General features: G+C 40.3%; 3 protein-coding genes across 3 annotated transcripts; all 3 read left to right on the plus strand.

Moving 5' to 3' along the window:
• The first annotated feature begins 8,985 nt into the window (after positions 1 to 8,985).
• Positions 8,986 to 10,245, plus strand: LOC131687443 (uncharacterized). Its single transcript, XM_058971522.1, has one exon. The coding sequence runs from the start codon at positions 8,986 to 8,988 to the stop codon at positions 10,243 to 10,245; it is 1,260 nt and encodes a 419-aa protein (XP_058827505.1).
• Positions 10,246 to 12,615: 2,370 nt separating this feature from the next.
• LOC131687444 (uncharacterized) lies at positions 12,616 to 13,659 on the plus strand. The gene has a single exon (XM_058971523.1). The coding sequence runs from the start codon at positions 12,616 to 12,618 to the stop codon at positions 13,657 to 13,659; it is 1,044 nt and encodes a 347-aa protein (XP_058827506.1).
• A 3,215-nt stretch (positions 13,660 to 16,874) lies between these two features.
• LOC131687445 (uncharacterized) lies at positions 16,875 to 19,422 on the plus strand. Its single transcript, XM_058971524.1, has 3 exons — positions 16,875 to 17,510; positions 17,559 to 18,191; positions 18,256 to 19,422. The coding sequence occupies exons 1-3, from the start codon at positions 16,875 to 16,877 to the stop codon at positions 19,420 to 19,422; spliced, it is 2,436 nt and encodes an 811-aa protein (XP_058827507.1).
• Positions 19,423 to 20,371: the final 949 nt, after the last annotated feature.

Raw genomic sequence — 20,371 nt, forward strand, 5'->3', positions numbered from 1 at the left:
ACAAACCCACCAGCGATTTTGGCTGCTCCGATTCTATCCACGACGGAGCAGAAGAATCCTCCCACCGTGGACCCACCTGTGTCCACCATCTGCTCGTCTAACTTCGCCCAGTCGTCCAAGACGGTACTATTGCTACCGTAGTGGTGCATGTATTCGATAAGCAGAATCGACGCTTTACATGCCGCGTCCTATTGAACAGTGGTTCCCAGGTGAATTTTGTGACGGAATAGTTAACCAATCGCCTGACCTTGCGCCTTAGATGGATCGTGTCTGGTGTTGTCATCGAACCACAAATTGTCAACGTGTCTATTCAACAAGGCAACCATGCCACCATTGACGACATTCAGCGAATGATGCAGCAGTTCTGGCAAACCGAAGAAGTGCCGTACGTCCCCAAACTTTCGACTGAAGAGTTAGCATGCGAAACCCACTTTCTTTCCACATACGAACGAGATCGAAGTCGTCCGCACCAGCCGACAAACGAGTTACTAAGCGAGTGATATATTCGGAAATTGCGAAATTCTTCGACCATCCCGGGCTTGTTTCACCAGTAAATGTATTGGCGAAGCTGTTGGCTCAGCGATTGTGGCAGCTCACGCCTGGCTGGGATGATCCGGTCGACGAAATGACAGCACAAACATCACTATCCCATTTGTACCAAATCGCTATCCCAAGATGTGTAACATTCGACGGAGTATTTGCTTTTGAACTGCACGGTTTTTCCGATTCCTCAACGGAGACATACGGAGCCTGCATCTGCTTGAGAAGTCTGTTTGCTGATGGTTCAGTAAAACTACGGCTCCTCACCAGCAAACCGAAACTGGATCCTCTGCATAATCTTTCTATCTCTCCTACTCCCCGGTTGGTAGAAAGGGTTCTACCTGCTCTAAACATGACATTTCGGGAAATTGTATTGTGGTGCGACAGTACGATTGTCCTTGCCTGGATAAGAAAGCCACTTAATCAGAGTTGTTCGTGCGAATCCGAATCGCTGTGATCCAAGAGCATACGAGTGATTACAGATGGGAGTATGTCCGATCTCTGCAAAACTTAGCCGACATTGTTTCCCGTGGGCAACTACCCGAAGTGCTAAAAAACAGTTACCTCTGGTGGAACGACCCTGAATTTCTCCAAATGCTGGACGACGAATTCGACTCTCCGGAGCCTCTTCCAGGTGATCAATTACCAGAGCTCAAGGGAATAATAGCCACCACAGCTTTAATTATTGAACCGTTTTCATTCTTCTCTAGATTTAGCAGTTTTCGTACAATTCAATACATCATGGATTACATACTACGATTCGCCGAAAATTGCCGCAAACGTCCGCCCCAACGTCAAACAAGTCGGCATTTGACCGTCTGCGAGTTGCGTCGTTCAACAGAAATCATCATACACGTTATTCAACACGTTCATTTGGCGGACGAGATTGAGCGAGTAATTGGAAAAAAAACATGTAAGAGTCTAGCAAACAGTCTAGCAGTAAGGGGAATGAGCGCGTTGTGCCAGTTTGGTCGAGGCACAATTCGATTGTGAGTCAGTGAATGCATAACGCGCAAAAATGCCTGAGCCGATGGCTCAGGCGATCACTGTCAGCGATCAATCGAAATGGAAACATGTACGTCATTAACCCATTATATCCTAGCGTATGAAATTTCATACGCAGAACTATCCATCGTTTAACGAGTATTTACTGTAGAATTTTGGCATCTAACTGCTTTATTATTGCACTAACGGGATCTTTACACCTCATATTTCATTGTTAAAAAAGACTGCTGCCATTTTTTGTAATTTTATTTGCATTTTTGAACCGTCCATAGTAGGGGCAAATGGCAGCTGAAAAGTAAGCAATACATTTAGTTATATTTTATTGTTGGAATTCGTTCTAATAATTCCATTATGTGACAAAACGTTCCCACAGGTATAAAAGAACTGTTGTCTATCAGAAAATCCGAAGAAATATGTGAAACAACTTAAAATTTGTTGTTTTTATTTAATCGTACGAAATTTTTCGCACGAGATATTTTCATTCTCAAAACTATTTTAAGCGGTGATTTTATTTTTCCCATAATCTTTGATACATTTTTTGATGGAATTGAAGATATCACTGCATTTTGCTCACTTTTTGAAACCCCTGGGATATAATGGGTTAAAATCAGTTTAGTTTTCATAGTCATGATGCGCCAACTGCTTCGAGTCGCTAAACTATAATATAATATAATATAATAATATAATATAATATAATATAATATAATATAATATAATATAATATAATATAATATAATATAATATAATATAATATAATATAATATAATATAATATAATATAATATAATATAATATAATATAATATAACATAACATAATATAATATAATATAATATAATATAATATAATATAATATAATATAATATAATATAATATAATATAATATAATATAATATAATATAATATAATATAATATAATATAATATAATATAATATAATATAATATAATATAATATAATATAATATAATATAATATAATATAATATAATATAATATAATATAATATAATATAATATAATATAATATAATATAATATAATATAATATAATATAATATAATATAATATAATATAATATAATATAATATAATATAATATAATATAATATAATATAATATAATATAATATAATATAATATAATATAATATAATATAATATAATATAATATAATATAATATAATATAATATAATATAATATAATATAATATAATATAATATAATATAATATAATATAATATAATATAATATAATATAATATAATATAATATAATATAATATAATATAATATAATATAATATAATATAATATAATATAATATAATATAATATAATATAATATAATATAATATATTATAATATAATATAATTAAAAGTACATATTTGTTTCTTATAAGTCTTTTAAAAATCAAAAATTTAAATTTTGTTCATCAAACCGAATTTCTAGTCTCTTGGTTTGTCCTAGATAAACTTTATCAAAGTGAGATCTTTTGTGTAGGGGAGAGTGGGGATAGATAAACCATTTTTTGTTAATTGTTATATGTATTAGACCTTTAGTGATAAAATATTCTATACTTATGCGTTACTATTTGTAAACAAAAGTAACGTGATTTCAAAATTATATGCATTTTTGCTAAATATTTCAAATGGCTCAAGTATCCCCACGGGGATAGTTGAACCATTATCCAGACTATCATAAAACACGTAGAACCATACGAAAAAAGTTTGTTGATTCTGTCTTTTGTACAAAAAAGTAATTTCATTTGTATGTTTGTAGTTTAAAATCCATATTACACATTATTTGTTTTTGTTTTTAGTATTTTTGTGTTTTCTTTTCTTTCTCTTATCGTATTTTTCATCGATCAATTTCTTTTATGGCGAGTCGGTAGTGATGCTAATTCTTCCTCCTCTTCTTTCCTAATTTTTATACTCACGTGGTTGAGCCTTTGGGAATTCACGCAAATTTCTGGTGATTAATCCTTTATAAGGCAGTGGCAACTATATTAGGTAATACTTCCATGGAAATATTTAAGAGATGGCACTGCTTCAGTGGTGGCTATGGTGAATTTAAATGTATGGGAAAGATATTAAAACTTATGATTTTGGAGAAACTATAATATTGTGGTTGTAAAATGAACACATTTGATGCAGAAAAAATATGGGAACAGTTTGTAGAAGTTTATTTAGATACTTACTTGAAAATTTTCATATAAAATCTAAAAAAACTGTTTGCGTCCATACATTTTACTCATTGGTTTCCACCAAGAAAAGTTGAAACTCTTTCTCTCACAACTCTCTGTTTCACTCGTTTTGACAGCAGATTCCCTGCTCATCGCATTCGGAATGTTTTCTTTTAGAATTTAAGCGCAAATGTAACAACCGATTCGAAAACCGATTCATTCAGGATGGGTTGTTGCCTTCGGTTGGAATTCCATCATAAATCAGCCCATATTCCAAATCTCATAACGAATGTAATTTACTGGGATGAGGATATTTTATGGTACGGACATTTATGTGTCGTCATAAAGAAGCTCTAGTTTCATGTATATTGCCGCAAGATGTTTAAAATATGGAAAAGCGCACCCTATCATATAACGTAAGCAGAAACGACATAAACTACTCAATTGCCACCTATTCGTTTCGTTCATAACGCAGAAATATGAAGTGCGAAGTGTTCCAATTATATGAAATCTACTTGTTAGGAGTCTGGCAACTCTTCTTATTACATTTTATTGAGATACAGTGAAAAGTGTCAGATTGGTGAAGTTTTTTGAAAAAAATACGGTGATTTCCTTTTGGATAATAAAATTAGCTCGATTTTGAAAAAAATACTCTAGACCGTATAAGTTGATGATGCAAATTTGTAAAAACAACTATTTTTAATCCGAAAATTTGGTTTATAAGTGGTAAAAATTACAAAGAAAAGATTAAATGAATAAATGAACGTCTGTAATCTGTGGTCTCATTTTTCAACTTCTCAGAATCCAGGGGTTAATCAGGTAATAACCGAGGGATTGCCCTTCCTATGATCATCGTCAGGGATAGACCGTTCCAACATCAGATTATGGTCTTGTCAAATTTTGGTCTTTATTCGGGACAGCCGCTCTCCAGATGCCGGTCACCCTATGGTTGATAAGGAGATAAGAAACTCACACATATAAACCGTTGCAATAGTCCCTACCTAGGTGATATAGGCGATCACTCACGATCTGATCAGATATAAAACGACAGTTGTCAACGCTACAATTTTTTTTTTCTTTCGAGCTAAAATTAGTACGGTTTTCGGTAAAATTGTTGGACAGAGGACAGACAGATTAAAATTAAGGACTAGAAATGTAAGTCATTCTAAAATACAATGAATTAAAATTGAATTGTAATAATTATCAAAATTTATAAAATTACAGCTAAAAGCAAACTCTAACCTAACACCTGAGTTTCGCTATACGGGTCCGAAAGAATCCTCTCGCCTCTACCAACAAACTTTTAGATTTCTAGGGATAGAAATCGGTCGGATTTCAGATCGTTGGCTATTTGGTAGGAAAATACCACGAAGGAAGAAATACAGCCAATGCGATGGCGAACCGATGCCCATGCGGTCTTCCCGATGCAGGCAAAATGGTGGAATGTGAAAGATGTCTGATTTACCATCACTTCTCTTGTGCTAACGTCAACGATAGCATCGCTGCGGATGATCGTCATTTCATTTGTAAGGCCTGCGCGACCGTTCCTTTAATCACGTACGGTAGCAAATCCGGAAGGTCATCTTCATCTAGCACACGAGCTGCTAGGACTGCGCTCGAGCTACAGCTCCTCGAAGAGAAAAAGCAAATGCAGTCTCGTCAACTGGCAGATGAAGAGGAACGAGAAAAGGCTTTACGAGATAAAGCACTTCGATTGGAGCAGGAATATCTCGTGAAAAAATATGAAGTGCTGTTCGCACAGCTTGATGAACAAGAAGAAGCAGATAGTGTGAGAAGTGCACGGTCAAGTCGTGGTGCACGGAGGATAATGGATTGGGTACAGAGCCAGTCAGTTCCGACAACAAGTGTTGGTACCGGGAATATGCAAACCCCCACCAACCTTCAGTCTCGAACTGGAACTATTCCAAAAAGATTTCCGTTAGTACCACCGATTTCCATCCATCGCGCTAACTCAGATCAGAACGTCGCGATGCCAGTACCTATGAAAGATAAAGTCGATGGCAGAACGACAGTAATGGCTCCTGTTTCCAAAGCGAGCCGCATATTATCCCCGCAACCAACAGAAAGCGACCTGACCAACGAACTTAAGGAACTCCAGCAAAGGATGGAAGTTCTACAACTACGCTTACGAGGGTCGTCACGACAGGCAGATGTCCAGAGTACCCAGATGCAGTTGACAAAGAGGCAAGCGATTGAAGAGCAAGTCGGACAGCCAATCCAGCATCATCGTCAGCAACTTTCATCAGTGCAGTTCCAGAGCTTCGTGACAGCAGGTAATCCAGCCCTATACGAGAGCAGACAGCGCTTTTTATCAAGTAAGCAAGCTGGCATAAATAATTACGATAAAGTGACACGTGAAAATCCGACGATCGAGCAGCAAGCTCTTATCAATGTTCCGGTAAGTCAGGCACTGGTGAGTACAGCGACTGTGGCTCAAGCGAATTATACGACCGCATCACCAATTCACACGACCGCTCAAGCCGCATATCAGATCTCATTAATTGATGAACTAACGCCATTGACATTACCATACACACCCATCTCACGACCGCTTAATGTTTCAGCGGTATTTCAACCATTAAATATAAGCACCCCTCGGACTCTGGTGAACTCTACTCGTCCCTCCGTGCAAACTGTGTCTAGTTATCTATCGCCAGTGGTTTCTCCAATTGTACATTCGTCTGCTGCAGTACAGCGTCAGCTCTTCAACAGTCCAAACAGTCAGCAGCTTGCGGCAAGGCATGTCGTTCCCAAAGAGCTTCCAATTTTTTCGGGCGATCCTGTCGATTGGCCACTGTTCTTGAATAGCTACCAGAATTCAACCGAGATGTGCGGATTTTCCGATGGAGAAAATATGATGCGTCTTCAACGATGTCTGCGAGGAAATGCTATGGAGGCAGTGAGAAGCTACCTGATGAACCCTTCATCAGTGCCAATAGTAATCAACACCTTGAAAACACTGTATGGACGACCAGAACTTATAATTAATTCACTGCTGTATAAAATACGCGGTATGCCTATGCCAAGACCAGAAAAACTTGAAACTCTTATTAGTTTCGGCCTAGCGTGTCAAAATCTTTGTGCGCATCTAGAATCAGCAGGACAGTTAGCACATCTAGCCAATCCATCGTTACTACAAGAGTTGATCGAAAAACTCCCACCCAACCTGAAGCTAGATTGGGCTATTTATAAACGTAGTTTTCCTATAGCTGATCTCACAACGTTCGGTAGCTACATGGCCAATCTAGTGTCGGCTGCCAGCGATGTAACTTTTACGCACGTGGTTGATGGTTCTCATGCAGCGAAGTTGGATAAAAGGCACCCAAAGGAGAAGATGTTTGTTAACACCCACACGATCGAGGGAGCCGAGAAAAAGGAAATGCAGTACAACGAAAGTAAACATGGTGATAGAAGGGATATCTTGGTGAAGCCGTGCCTAATCTGTGAGAGGTCAGGGCATAAATCAAGGGAATGTGAGCTATTTCGAAAAATGAGTTTGGTTGATCGTTGGAAAGCGGTACAGCAGCGTCATATATGTCGACGGTGTTTAATGGCCCATGGGAAATTCCCATGCAAGGCATCAGTTTGTGGATCTAATGGCTGTCAGGAGCGGCATCACTGGCTACTGCATCCAGGTAAACCAGATGTATCATTGAAGGTCGACGATACCTCAAAAAAGAATTCGACAGTTGCGATTCACCAACAACTTGAGCATGCAGTTCTATTCAGAATAATTCCTGTCACTCTCTATGGAGGCGGTAAATCCATTGACACCTACGCCTTTTTAGATGATGGTTCATCTACAACCCTAATTGACTCAAGGATAGCTGAAGATCTAGGAGTATCAGGTGATGTACATCCGCTTTGTCTACAATGGACCAATGGTATCGAGAGAATCGAGAACAATTCTCGGCTGGTTAGGCTGAGCATCTCAGGGGCTACGACCCAAAAGCGGTACGAAATGAAAGGGGTTCACACTGTGAAGAATTTGAACCTACCAGTTCAAACGCTGGCTGTCGAAAGGTTTGCCGAAAAATATGCACATATTCGAGGATTACCAGTCCGTAGTTATGTGCAAGCATCACCTGGAATCCTTATCGGTTTAGATAATTCGCATTTGAAAGCAGTGTTGAAACTACGAGAAGGTGGTCAGGATGAACCGATTGCTGCTAAAACAAGGCTTGGCTGGACAATCTACGGGAAGGTATCAGAAGACGTAGCATCCAGAGCACATCGTCAGTTACACGTGTGTGCCCGAATGCCGGACGAAGAGCTCCATGATATGGTTAAGCGATTCTTTTCTGTAGAAAGCGCGGGTGTAGCAGTTGCTCCTATGTTGGAAGGTGAAGGAGATAAACGTGCAAGGGGAATTTTAGAACGGACGACAGTTCGAACCGCTTCAGGCCGCTTCCAAACAGGCTTGCTTTGGAAACACGATTACGTCGAGTTCAACAACAGTAGGCCCATGGCTGAACGTAGGCTTCAATGCTTAGAGCGTCGTTTGTTTGCAAATCCTGAGTTGTACGCGAAAGTGAAAGTACTTATCAGCGAGTACCAAAGCAAGGGCTATGCACATAGAGCCACCAGTGAAGAGCTTGGCGGCTCAGATCCCAAGCGGGTTTGGTATTTACCACTCAGCGTAGTCGTCAATCCTCGAAAACCAGCGAAAGTCCGGTTAGTATGGGATGCTGCTGCGAAGGTTGGAAATCAATCCTTCAACTCAATGCTGTTAGCAGGTCCCGATCTGCTTACTTCTCTCCCATCGGTGTTGTATATGTATAGACAACGGCAGGTTGCTTTAAGTGTGGACATAAGGGAGATGTTCCACCAGGTGCAGATACGACCAGAGGATCGACAAGCACAGCGGTTCTTGTGGAGAGATGATCCGAAATATCCATCACAAGTCTTCGTGATGGATGTAGCGACATTCGGTTCCACCTGCTCCCCTTGCGCAGCCCAGTATGTTAAAAACAAAAATGCTGAGGAGTACGCCGAACAATTTCCGCGAGCAGTCAACGCTATCATTAAAAACCACTATGTTGACGACTATCTGGACAGCGTGGACACCATCGACGAAGCTGTAGTGTTGGCAGAGCAGGTTAAGTTAGTCCATTTGAAGGCTGGATTCGATATACGAAATTGGCTGTCAAATTCTAGTGACGTCTAGCACGGGTTGGGGACCACAAAGCGGAACCAATCAAGAGCTTCAGGTCGGACAAAGCCCAGGATTATGAACGTGTATTGGGAATGGTCTGGATACCAGAAAACGACATCTTCGTATTCGACGGACTTTTTAAGGAAGAGATCCAGTCATTGCTCGATGGAAATGTTACTCCTACGAAACGTCAGGTGCTGCGGGTCGTCATGAGCATTTTCGATCCACTTGGATTGGTGGCACCTTTCGTAGTTCACGGAAAAATACTTGTCCAAAATATTTGGCGGTCAGGTATTTCCTGGGATGATCGCATTCCTGACGAATTACTTGCTCACTGGCAGCGCTGGACCCTACTCCTGCAACAACTTAAGGAAATATCTATTTCTCGGTGCTATTTTCCCGGCTATGATCCACGAAGCTATGACGACATCGAACTTCACACGTTTGTGGATGCCAGTGAAGATGCTTATGCTTGTGTATCCTACTTTAGAATGGTAGATCGAGGGGAAATTCGCTGTTCCCTCGTTGCTGCCAAGACGAAAGTGGCTCCTTTGAAACCATTGTCCATCCCAAAACTGGAGCTTCAAGCAGCCGTCATAGGAGCTCGAATGACGAAGAATATTGTGGAAAATCACACTATAAAAGTAAAACGGCAGGTGATGTGGACCGATTCCAGCACGGTATTGTCTTGGCTACGGTCGGACGTGCGGAAATATCGTCAATACGTGGCGTTTAGAGTTTCGGAAATTTTGGATCATACTTCCGTGGATGAATGGCGCTGGGTTTCATCAAAATGGAATGTCGCTGACGATGCCACGAAATGGGGCAAGGGCCCTAGAATCGATAGTAACAGTCGTTGGTTCAAAGCTCCAGAGTTCATAAACCGCCTTTCGGAATTCTGGCCAGACCATGTTTTTCCTCCTGCTGGTACAACTGAAGAACTCCGTCCAGTACACGCTCATCGAGGAATCCGTATGCAGCAGCTATTGAATTTCGGAAGATTTTCCAAATGGGAACGATTGGTTCGTGCGGTTGCTTACGTGTACAGATTCATCAATATTCTTCAGCGTAGAGTGCATGGCAAATCATCCGAAACATCGAAGTGGTTGAGCAGGGAGGAAATACTAACAGCAGAGAGAACAATCTGGAAGCAAATACAGTTCGAGGAGTATGCCGACGAGATTCTCGTCATTAGTATGAATCAGAAGCTACCCTTGGAGAAGCGTGAACGTTTGGATTCGAACAGTAAACTCATCAAACTTTCACCGTTCTTGGACGATCGCGGAGTTTTACGTATGGAAACTAGGATGGCAACCCGATCAGAAAGAAATAACAAAATTATTACAGACTGAGTTACATTGTTATGGTAACAAGTTGTGTTATAACTTTGGTCTCGTTAGTTGGTAAAATAACAGAAAACATAACAGAAATTCTTCTAGTATATATCAAGAATATGACAACCTGTGATAGGCTTCTATCAGAATTATAACAAATTTTGTTTGGTTTCCCCACGGCCAATATAGCTTTTATTACCTATTGTATAGTATCAACGAATTTAGCGTGCAGGTCTAAAAATAGAATAAAAAAGGAAAATAAAGCATACATTAAGGCGCTTTTCGTTTGGAAGCAAAAAGCTTCATGTAGCAAAAGCTTTCTATAGTTTTGTCAAATGATTGCATACATGCTGGCTGATTGTCATTATGAATATGTGACACGCTGATTGTTATTTGTGGATATAGCGATTTGAACCTGGGTATTCTGAGTTTTATAGGGATGTTTCCTGCATGAACCAACGACGTTGCTTTCGACCGATGTTTAATTTTAGCATAATATTCTACGCATTCGTCAAGGGCAAAACGATTATGGATGCAGAAGATGTTTCCAGAACGCACACATTGAACTTTGCCGAAGCCAAAGAACTGTTTGTTTTCGTTGTATAATACGCTTTGTTTTCATACAGTTTTGCTCACTACTACAGCTGCCTTTATTACGATAGACTGAATAGCTTTATAATATCTTTTCAGATTAGGAAAGTGGGGCTATTTTTAGATTCTGAATAGTGCGCTTCGGTGCTTCTCTTGTACGTTAACATGTTTTACACGATTTTTAGAAATAATGTCTATGTGATATGGTAACATTTTGCGGATAATTTACCTACATTATTTTACGGAGAATACGACAAATGTTATTTGTGATTCCGAATAGATTCAAAGAAACAAATACCAAAGTTTTGAGGCTTGCATTTTGAGATTTCAAGTTAAGTCGCTTTTGGGGTTTTGTTATTGGCATTTTTAATATGGGGAAGATTGAGCAAACCAGTACAATTATCTCACATCTAATAAATTCGAAGAAATACAATGTTTTACAATAGTTCAAGCTATCAATTGCGAATATTATAACAGATAATCATAAAATTTGAGGAATTGTTGAAGATTATTCGGTGTGACGAATTTTATAATATTTCATGTTTTCTAAAATACATTTTCTTTTCTAAATTTTATTTAGTTTTAAGGAGGAAATTATTCAATATTTTTACATTAAAGTTTTTAGCTTTTTCGAGCACTATCTAAAACACATATTTAAATTATTAATTGAAAAACCCGCATAAATTGGTGAAATAGGACTGAAGATCCTGGAAATTCGTTTTCGCAATATGCACAATTAATTAAAAAAAAATATTTATAGAATCATTTGACTAAACCATAACAAATAGTTTAAAAAATGCTTTTTTATTTGAATCCGCGTTTCTTTATGTCATCTGGAGTGCTTGATACTTTCTGCATCTTCTTTAAAATAAATTTTATATGAAAATTGTATTCTTTAGAATGGCTTGTTGATAACTTTACGATTCCAAAACTTTTTGAATAAAGGCTTCAACATTGAAATCAAGCCACATATTCGAAATTGCGTGTCAGACGAGTGTCTCAGAAAATAGGTAATCTCTTAATCAAAATGCAACCAAGTAAGCTAAACACCTTATTCTCAAGTTTTCCGACCACTTGCATCTAAAACATATCCATTCTCAAAATCGTGGAACTTTGAATGTCCATGTGGAAAACGCAAATATAAGGAAATCAATAAAAACTTCGAAAAATTGCTTTAAAAGGTGAATAAATAAGCATAAAAAGAGGCTTCAGCGTATTAGCAAATAGACGATCATTTGTGTAATATAACAATCATTCACAGTTGATCGATTGATTTGTTTATTGGGGCTTTAACCAACTGGTCATTTGCCCGCTTTACAGTTTACAGTTATTTATCGTTCATAGATAATTGTGAAAGAATATGTAATATATTATAACATCATCGTTATATGCGTACATTAATGTCATATTAGTAGTTCAATGATATCACCAGAAGATATAATCTTGATATAAGTTTGCTTGCCTTGCTGATAGGGATATCACAAAAATAACACAGTGAGTAATAAAAATCAACATGAGATATAAATTTGATAGCTTTCTGTTATGTCGTTCTGATCGGGAAACGCCGATCATCTACCGTACGATTTCAGATTTCCTATCATTCTGCCGAAAAATCGATATGGTACTCACCTCATAGTCGATTGGTATCATCGACAATACAAACATCACAGCAACGAAACCGCAGTCAATGAGATGAAGCAGAGGTATCACGTATCGAGGCTACGAGTGGCTTTCAAAAGCGTTCGAAAGCTGTGCAATTGGTGTAAGGTGTATAAAGCGAAACCACAAATTCCGAGGATGGCACCGCTCCCTCTCGCAAGATCCACACCATACGTTCGAGCATTTTGTTATACTGGAGTCGATTACTTTGGTCCACTTCTCATAAAACAAGGTCGAAGTGAGGTGAAACGTTGGGTAGCGCTCTTCACCTGCTTAACAATTCGAGCAGTACATTTAGAACCTGTATCTAGTTTATCCACCGAGTCCTGTAAAATGGCGATTCGAAGGTTTGTTGCACGGAGGGGAGCTCCAATGGAAATTTATAGCGACCAAGGTACCAATTTCCTGGGCGCAAATCGCGAGCTGCTGCAGGAATATCGGGAAATCAACAATAATCTAGCTGCTTCATTCACCAATGCGGTAACACAATGGCGTTTCAATCCGCCTTCCTCGCCACACATGGGGGGTGTATGGGAACGATTGGTTCGTTCTGTAAAGTGTGCACTTGCCTCCCTATCAACGATGCGGAAACCAAACGATGAAACATTTGGCACGTTATTGGTCGAGGCCGAGTCGATTGTCAACTCAAGACCTCTCACTTATATGCCAATAGCCACTGAAGATCAAGCAGCGCTAACACCGAACTGCTTTCTAATGCTAAGTACCAGTGGTGTCAATCAGCCAGCTGTAGGAATTGCAGTGAGCCAATGCCAAAGCAGTTCTAGCTGGAATATCTGCCAGTGTCTTTTGGACCAGTTCTGGTGTCGCTGGATAAAGGAGTACTTGCCGACAATAACCAAGCGTACTAAGTGGTTCGAAGAGAGTAAGGCGGTGGAAGCTGGTGACTTGGTCGTGATAGTAGAGGATCATCAACGGAATGGATGGACAAGAGGAAGAGTACTTCAAGTGATCCTTGGGCGAGACGGCAGAGCCCGCAGTGCAGATGTGAAAACAGCAACAACAGTGCTGCGGCGACCGGTGGCGAAGCTGGCAGTCCTCGAGGTTAATGGTACAGCTACAGAAATCTCCAAGCAATACGGGTTGGGGGATATTCGGGACAGCCGCTCTCCAGATGCCGGTCACCCTATGGTTGATAAGGAGATAAGAAACTCACACATATAAACCGTTGCAATAGTCCCTACCTAGGTGATATAGGCGATCACTCACGATCTGATCAGATATAAAACGACAGTTGTCAACGCTACAATTTTTTTTTTCTTTCGAGCTAAAATTAGTACGGTTTTCGGTAAAATTGTTGGACAGAGGACAGACAGATTAAAATTAAGGACTAGAAATGTAAGTCATTCTAAAATACAATGAATTAAAATTGAATTGTAATAATTATCAAAATTTATAAAATTACAGCTAAAAGCAAACTCTAACCTAACACCTGAGTTTCGCTATACGGATCCGAAAGAATCCTCTCGCCTCTACCAACAGTCTTGTCAAACTGCAAATGACGTGAAAACCCAAGATGGTACCAGATAAGGTATAGGCATACGTAAAGCGAGAGTTTTGGTTTTACGATTGGCAAGATCGACATTGCGTAAATACTGATTTACTTCCCAAAAAAGAGGTTAATAAAAACGAAATTAATTAAAACAATGTTTTGAATATAGAAACTAGTGCTTTCAGCCTCTCAAAGCGTTAGCCACCAAAAATATTGTAAACACATGCATACATCTTATGCAGATTATCTTGAATCTGTTTTGCGTTTGTCAAATCTGCCACTCTTCTTATTTTTATCCGGACACGCTCTTTTTACCTTTGGGGCAGACCCTCGGTAATAACCACACTCAAAATAATTCACACGTTAATGCTACGTGAAACATCACGTAAATTCAAGAAAATACTTTTTCGCTTCAGTTTACCTGACAAAGGTAACAATCATCGGATTATTAATAAATATGAAATGAAGCGCACGTTACCTTCATTGCAGTTACCCTGTCACTGTTACGTGAAAATCACGTACTCGCTCTAATTCATTTTGATCTGTTCATTCTTCGATGTATAACTAGCAAGATGGCGTCTATTAAAAAAAAAGTGATCTGCTCACATATTTGTGTATTGAACAACTTAAATTGGAAATATTTTAAGGTAAAAACGATTTGATGTTAACTTGCTCTTTATATTAATATAATTTTTTCTTGAAAATAGAATGTAGAAATATTCGGCACTGGATAAGCTAATTTCCTCTTGGCGAATCTCAAAGCGGTGATAGAGCACCAAATGGATCCGGACATGAATCACATAATCGATTAATCACCTCAGCCTCCACCACCCCGGAGGAAGATTCGTAAAACAATAGATTACTGCATAATGAGAAATCCACAACAGAATCACAATTCAAAAAGCAGGCTCTGCTGTGATTCGACCAACTAGTAGCAGACAAGGTGAGTATTTTTGTTATTACAATGCGACAAAACTTCTTCTATCTGCGGAACTGTCACCCACAAGTCCAACCGGCAGCTGACTGCCGCTAGTATATGGCCCCAGTGACACAACTGATTCTAATTAGGATCAAACGAGGATTTTTTCAGAATTCCGTTTGTAGTGTAAAGTATCGCTTTCTCCTCCGAGTATTCTTAGTACCACGATAGTGTTCGCTGCAGCATCTGGTCTTTTAAAAACATCCTTCCTAAATAGTTTGTGTTTTTAAATTGTTGAAGATATATTCAAGTGCACCCGAGCTAGTTTATCCGCAATGACGATTCTGCGTAAGTTTCAGCGTGGCTGAGTATCCGCTGATCTCTTTAGTCTGGCAAGTTGTATACAATATTCGCAAATCCAACGATTCTGGCGCAGAAAAGGCCAGTAATGTAATCAGCGGTGTACTTTCGATACATGCAGTCGCTTATCGTAAACATGGATTGTCTTCAAAATTTCTCTCTTGGTTTTCTTAATGTTCCTGGTTACAATAAAGCCATGAAGCTACTTGTATTAGATATATTTAGCAGCATTTGTGTATGGTTTCAACATATTATGCTTTTATCATGTTAAGTCGATCATTTATTTTTCTTAGTGTTTCTCGTAAATACCCGGTGTACTTTTCTTATCCAGTCAAACCATTCGGAATCCTGAATGGAGTCAGTATGTATTCCAGCTCAAATGCAACAACCGATTCCGAAAGCGATTGTGTCGGAATCAATTCAGTTGTTGCATTTGAGCTGGAATCCATACTAACTTCATTCAAAATTCGAACCGGTTCCGGAATGGGTTTGGCAGTGTATCCCGAAACCGAGGTAGCAATCAATCAAGCGAAATACGCTGTGTTATATAGCGGAGTTTTCTAGCTCCAGCTCGACCGGACTGACGTATGGGCACACACCACCAAATGTCGACTCGGCAAGAAGCAGTCGACAATGTACGCGCGACAACACTACAGACATAGGAAGCCACCATCATTCGCGGCATTTCGCACTACTACGTGGAAGAGGTAAGACGTTTTTCCGCGGACCAGAGCAATGGCGGATTTTCCCTAGCGGCGTAGAAAGCCACATTGGCGATCCTGCCAGGTGTTGCCTTGCAACAATAAAATATAATTTCATCTAAAAATTGCCCGCATTTGGGGAAATCCGTCAATGCTTTGGTCCTATATTTCGTGTGTCCGTGATACAAACCTACCCCGTAAGATGATCCTGTATATTTCTTTTAAAGAATTGTGTGCAAAAAAAGAGAAAAAATGGCTAAAGTGAACATTTGGATTCGAGTTAATTTTGATGCTCTTCACAGAGCTGGTATTTTCCTTCAAAGTATGACTAACCTCAAAAAATCCTCTGTAAAATTGTGGATTGTAAAAAAGCGGAACGGGACGTCCGCAGTGTTAGAGCGGAACGGGACGTCCGCAATGTTAAAGCGGATCGGGACGTCCGCAGTGTCAGAGCAAATCGGGACGTCCGCAGTGTCAGAGCAAATCGGGACGTCCGCAGTGTTAGGGCGGATCTGGACATCCGCAGTGTTAGAGCGGATCGGGACGTCCGCAGTGTTAGAGCGGATCGAGATGTCCGCAGTGTCAGAGCGGATCGGGACGTCCGCAATGATTTTCAGCCTTTCATGTTACTCTCACTAGCACAAGCCAATATCATGGATAGTTCCCATTTTATTAAATAAACATTTCACATGCTGATTCAATCCAAGTTTTGAAATATTTTGAAATTAGGATGAAGCATTCTGGATAAGCAGATTAGATAACGCTCACTTGAGCCCAATCCATGCGAATATTAATAGTCTGTATATCTATCGACAGGATTCGTCAAAATAAAATAATGGTGCACTCCTTATGAGCTTTGACATATGAATCGTTCATTCTAGATTATAGTATTCCAAAATAAAACAAAATGGCAAACGACGGGAAGTATGTACGCGCCCCCATAGAGCACGATTCTGAAAACGACGAAGATTTGGTTCCAGCTCGTATGCATGACACACTCAGTGAGGAAAACCTATCGGCACAGAGCACTAACAGCGATGTAAGTTTCAGTGAACCGAGCGCAGATTCTGAGTCTTCTTGTGGCATGGAACAGACCACTCCGCTGCTAGATGACGACGAGAATAAGAACGCCAATTCCATGGAACCCACCAGCTTGACAACACCAAGCACAGAGCCCAGTACGAGCGAGCGTCTACAAAGAGTCGAAAACGTGTTGGCCGATCTTTCGAAAGCTATAAATTTCTTGCAAACAACGACCACTAAAGACACTGAGAACGTCTGGAGTACACCAGTTGCCCCCTCCACAACTAGCGACACGGTCTCATCTAGCATCCGCTGGGACAATATAAAACCATTTCCTAATGGAGTTGTCGCAAATAAAATGTGGGAGGAGTGGAACCGTTATATCGAAAATTTCGACATCGCAGCCACCCTCAACAACGCGAATGACCCAGTACGCAGATGTCAACTGCTCTTTCTATCGGTGGGCGAAGAGCTACAGGGGATCATTAGAGCGGCAAAACTCAGACCCAGCCTGACGGAAGTAAATTGCTACCACACTTTTGTAATTAACATCAGAACCTATCTCCAGTCAATGACCGATTCGGCGGCCGAGCACGAGGCATTTTCAAATATGAAACAAGAGAAGGCCGAATCCGCGATTGCTTTTCACGCGCGCTTAATGGGAAAGGTAAGGTTGTGTGAGTACAGCCCATCCGATCGAGATCGGTTTGTACGATCCCAACTCCTCAAAGGTCTTCGGAACAAAGACTTGGTGAAGGCCACAAGAACGTGCGGGCATGATACCAAATACATAGTCCAAGCAGCGACTCGTGATGAAGCATTCGAAGCTGAGAGAGCAGCACCGGAGCAGCCGGATGTGTATGCAGTCTACCGCGGGAACTTAACTGTTGCCGGTGAACGATTTAACAGAAAACGCACAGGTCAAGAGGAAGGAAGGAGGAACCTTGCATCAAGTCAAAGACAGTCATATCAGCAATCAAACCGTCGACGCGATATACAGAACCGTGAACGCCGCAATCGATGCTCAAGATGCAATCGTTTTCCTCATAAAAATTTCCCGTGTCCAGCGCTACAAAAGCGATGCAACTCCTGCGGGGTTCGCGGACACTATGCAGCTGCATGTCGCAAACAACACGTAAATCAGCTTCGTACAAAGCGTGAGGATGCACTAATCGACAACGATAGGAAGAATAGCGAACAGGTATAAAATAAAGCAAATAAGCTTTAGTTTTTCTCAATATATAAATCCTTTTTCTCTAATGTAGCATGTAGACGCTTTGTCCCTTGAAGACGTGTTGATTACTTGCTGTCTGGGAACATCAAAGAATATGCAATTTCTAATCGATTCTGGAGCGGACGTAAACGTCATAGGTGGAGAAGATTGGGTTCGACTAGAAAAGGATACCAAGGCAGGCTTGATAAAGCTCAGATTTGTAGAAAATACAAGCACAAGAGGTTTACATGCATACGGTTCAAAATCAGCTATGACGGTCGAACGCATGTTCGAAGCAGAAATCAGTGTTCCAGGATCATGCAGGTCCAGAAATGCAACATTCTATGTCGTCCCAAAAGGTCGCAGATCGCTCCTCGGGCGGTCTACTGCTAGTGACTTGGGTCTGCTGAAAGTAGGTGTAGCTATCAGCAGTCTAGAAACTACGTCGAGCGCAACGGAATTTCCTAAGATGCCCGGCGTAAAAGTAATATTTAGCGTTGATGAGTCGGTACCACCTGTTAAAAACGCCTACTACAATGTTCCTGCTGCTTTTAGAGAGGCTGCTAGATGCACACTGGAAGAAATGGAGTCTCGCGGTATAATCGAAAAGGTAACATCGGCCCCGAACTGGATAAGTAGAATGTCGGCCGTCGCGAAAGGGGAGGACGACTTTCGTTTAGTAGTCAATATGAGGACCCCTAATAGAGCGATCAATCGTGAGTACTTCCGCCTTCCACTTTTAGACAAAATGAAGGTGAAGCTCCAAAGTTCAAAATATTTTACTAAACTTGATTTGACCAATGCCTATTACCACCTGGAGCTGAGCAACGAATCTCGGGAGCTGACCACATTCCTTACCGAAAATGAAATGTACCGATGCACCAGGTTGATGTTCGGGGTGAATTGCGCTCCTGAAATTTTTCAGCGAGAAATGTCGCGTATATTGGCATACGAGAAGAACATCATAGTATATATTGACGATGTTCTAATTTTTGCGGAAAGTCTTGAAGAACTGCATGAAACAGTTGATCGAGTCTTAGAAATATTTAGGGCTAACAACCTAACTCTCAATTCAAGCAAATGCGAATTCGACAAATGTCGGATTAAGTTCTTGGGCCATGAACTTGACGAAGCTGGCTTTCACGTCGATGAGGAAAAGATTAGAAGCATTCAGAACTTCAGAGAGCCCGCAACCGTTTCAGAATTTCGGAGTTTTTAATGTAGAATACATTTAAGGTTTCAATATAGGGGTCCTGTTTCAAAATATCGGCTGCGGCGCCGCGTCAGATTTTGAACGTTAATAACTTTTATCATACTTAACAGAATGATTTGATTTTTAGGCCAATTTGTTGAAAATATGTTCCTCTATGCTGTATTAAAATTTCAAGTATGTATAACATGTACTAATAACAAAAAAAATGTGTTTTGAAAAATCTTTCGAAAACGACTCGGAAAAGTGAAAATTTTCAGCCCATCCCGCACAGAGCCGTCGTTATGGTAGACCAACCGAACAATAAAATAATGAAAAGTTTATATATATAGGTCCACTACATGTTTGTTCGTATGGTTATTCGCATTGGGTTGCTTGACGAGAGCACTTGGTGGGGGAAAGACGGCATATTCCTTTGGTTAGGCCATTAGAAGCCGGACGGAAAGGAAAGGCTCATGCACGGCACGAGAACGAGCGAGAAAGCGATAGTAGTGCATATTAGCGCGATTATATAAATATCTGTCGGTCGGTTTTTCTCATCATTCGTATTCGTTCAAACACTAGCAAGCAGCCAGTCCACGGAAGAAATGCAGTTGGCGATGACGACGGCGGAAAAAGTGCCCCAGCTACTGGTGACTCATCGCAACCCGATCAGGAACTGTCGCCCTGCAAGAATTTCGCCCCAACTAAAGGGCAACAGAGTAGGCTATCGTTCCAGCGTCTGGGTCGTGAGATTGTGCAGGACTGCAAAGTCGCGCTACGCTTACAAAGCTCAGTCGTAATGATGCCCCGAGAAGCCAACGATGCCTACTTGGTCGGTTTGTTCGAGAATGCAAAATAGTGCTTTCTAGCTCACCGTGTCCGCGGGGAGTGCGTCTGAATTATGCTCCCGCAATAAAACAATAAACGGTTCTTTACAGGACCAATTAATTGTGTTCTAATAAGAGTTAAACTGAAA

Source organism: Topomyia yanbarensis, chromosome 3, assembly GCF_030247195.1.
Source record: "Topomyia yanbarensis strain Yona2022 chromosome 3, ASM3024719v1, whole genome shotgun sequence".
Taxonomy (NCBI): Eukaryota; Metazoa; Arthropoda; class Insecta; order Diptera; family Culicidae; genus Topomyia; species Topomyia yanbarensis.

What these genes read in the sequence shown, in the direction of transcription:
- LOC131687445 (XM_058971524.1), top strand. Translation starts at nt 16,875, where the DNA reads ATGGCAAACGACGGGAAGTATGTACGCGCCCCCATAGAGCACGATTCT. An exon ending in TCAGACCCAGCCTGACGGAA is followed by an intron (nt 17,511 to 17,558) that starts GTAAATTGCTAC and finishes ACCTATCTCCAG; the next exon opens with TCAATGACCGATTCGGCGGC. An exon ending in ATAGGAAGAATAGCGAACAG is followed by an intron (nt 18,192 to 18,255) that starts GTATAAAATAAA and finishes TCTCTAATGTAG; the next exon opens with CATGTAGACGCTTTGTCCCT.
- LOC131687443 (XM_058971522.1), top strand. Translation starts at nt 8,986, where the DNA reads ATGGTCTGGATACCAGAAAACGACATCTTCGTATTCGACGGACTTTTT.
- LOC131687444 (XM_058971523.1), top strand. Translation starts at nt 12,616, where the DNA reads ATGGCACCGCTCCCTCTCGCAAGATCCACACCATACGTTCGAGCATTT.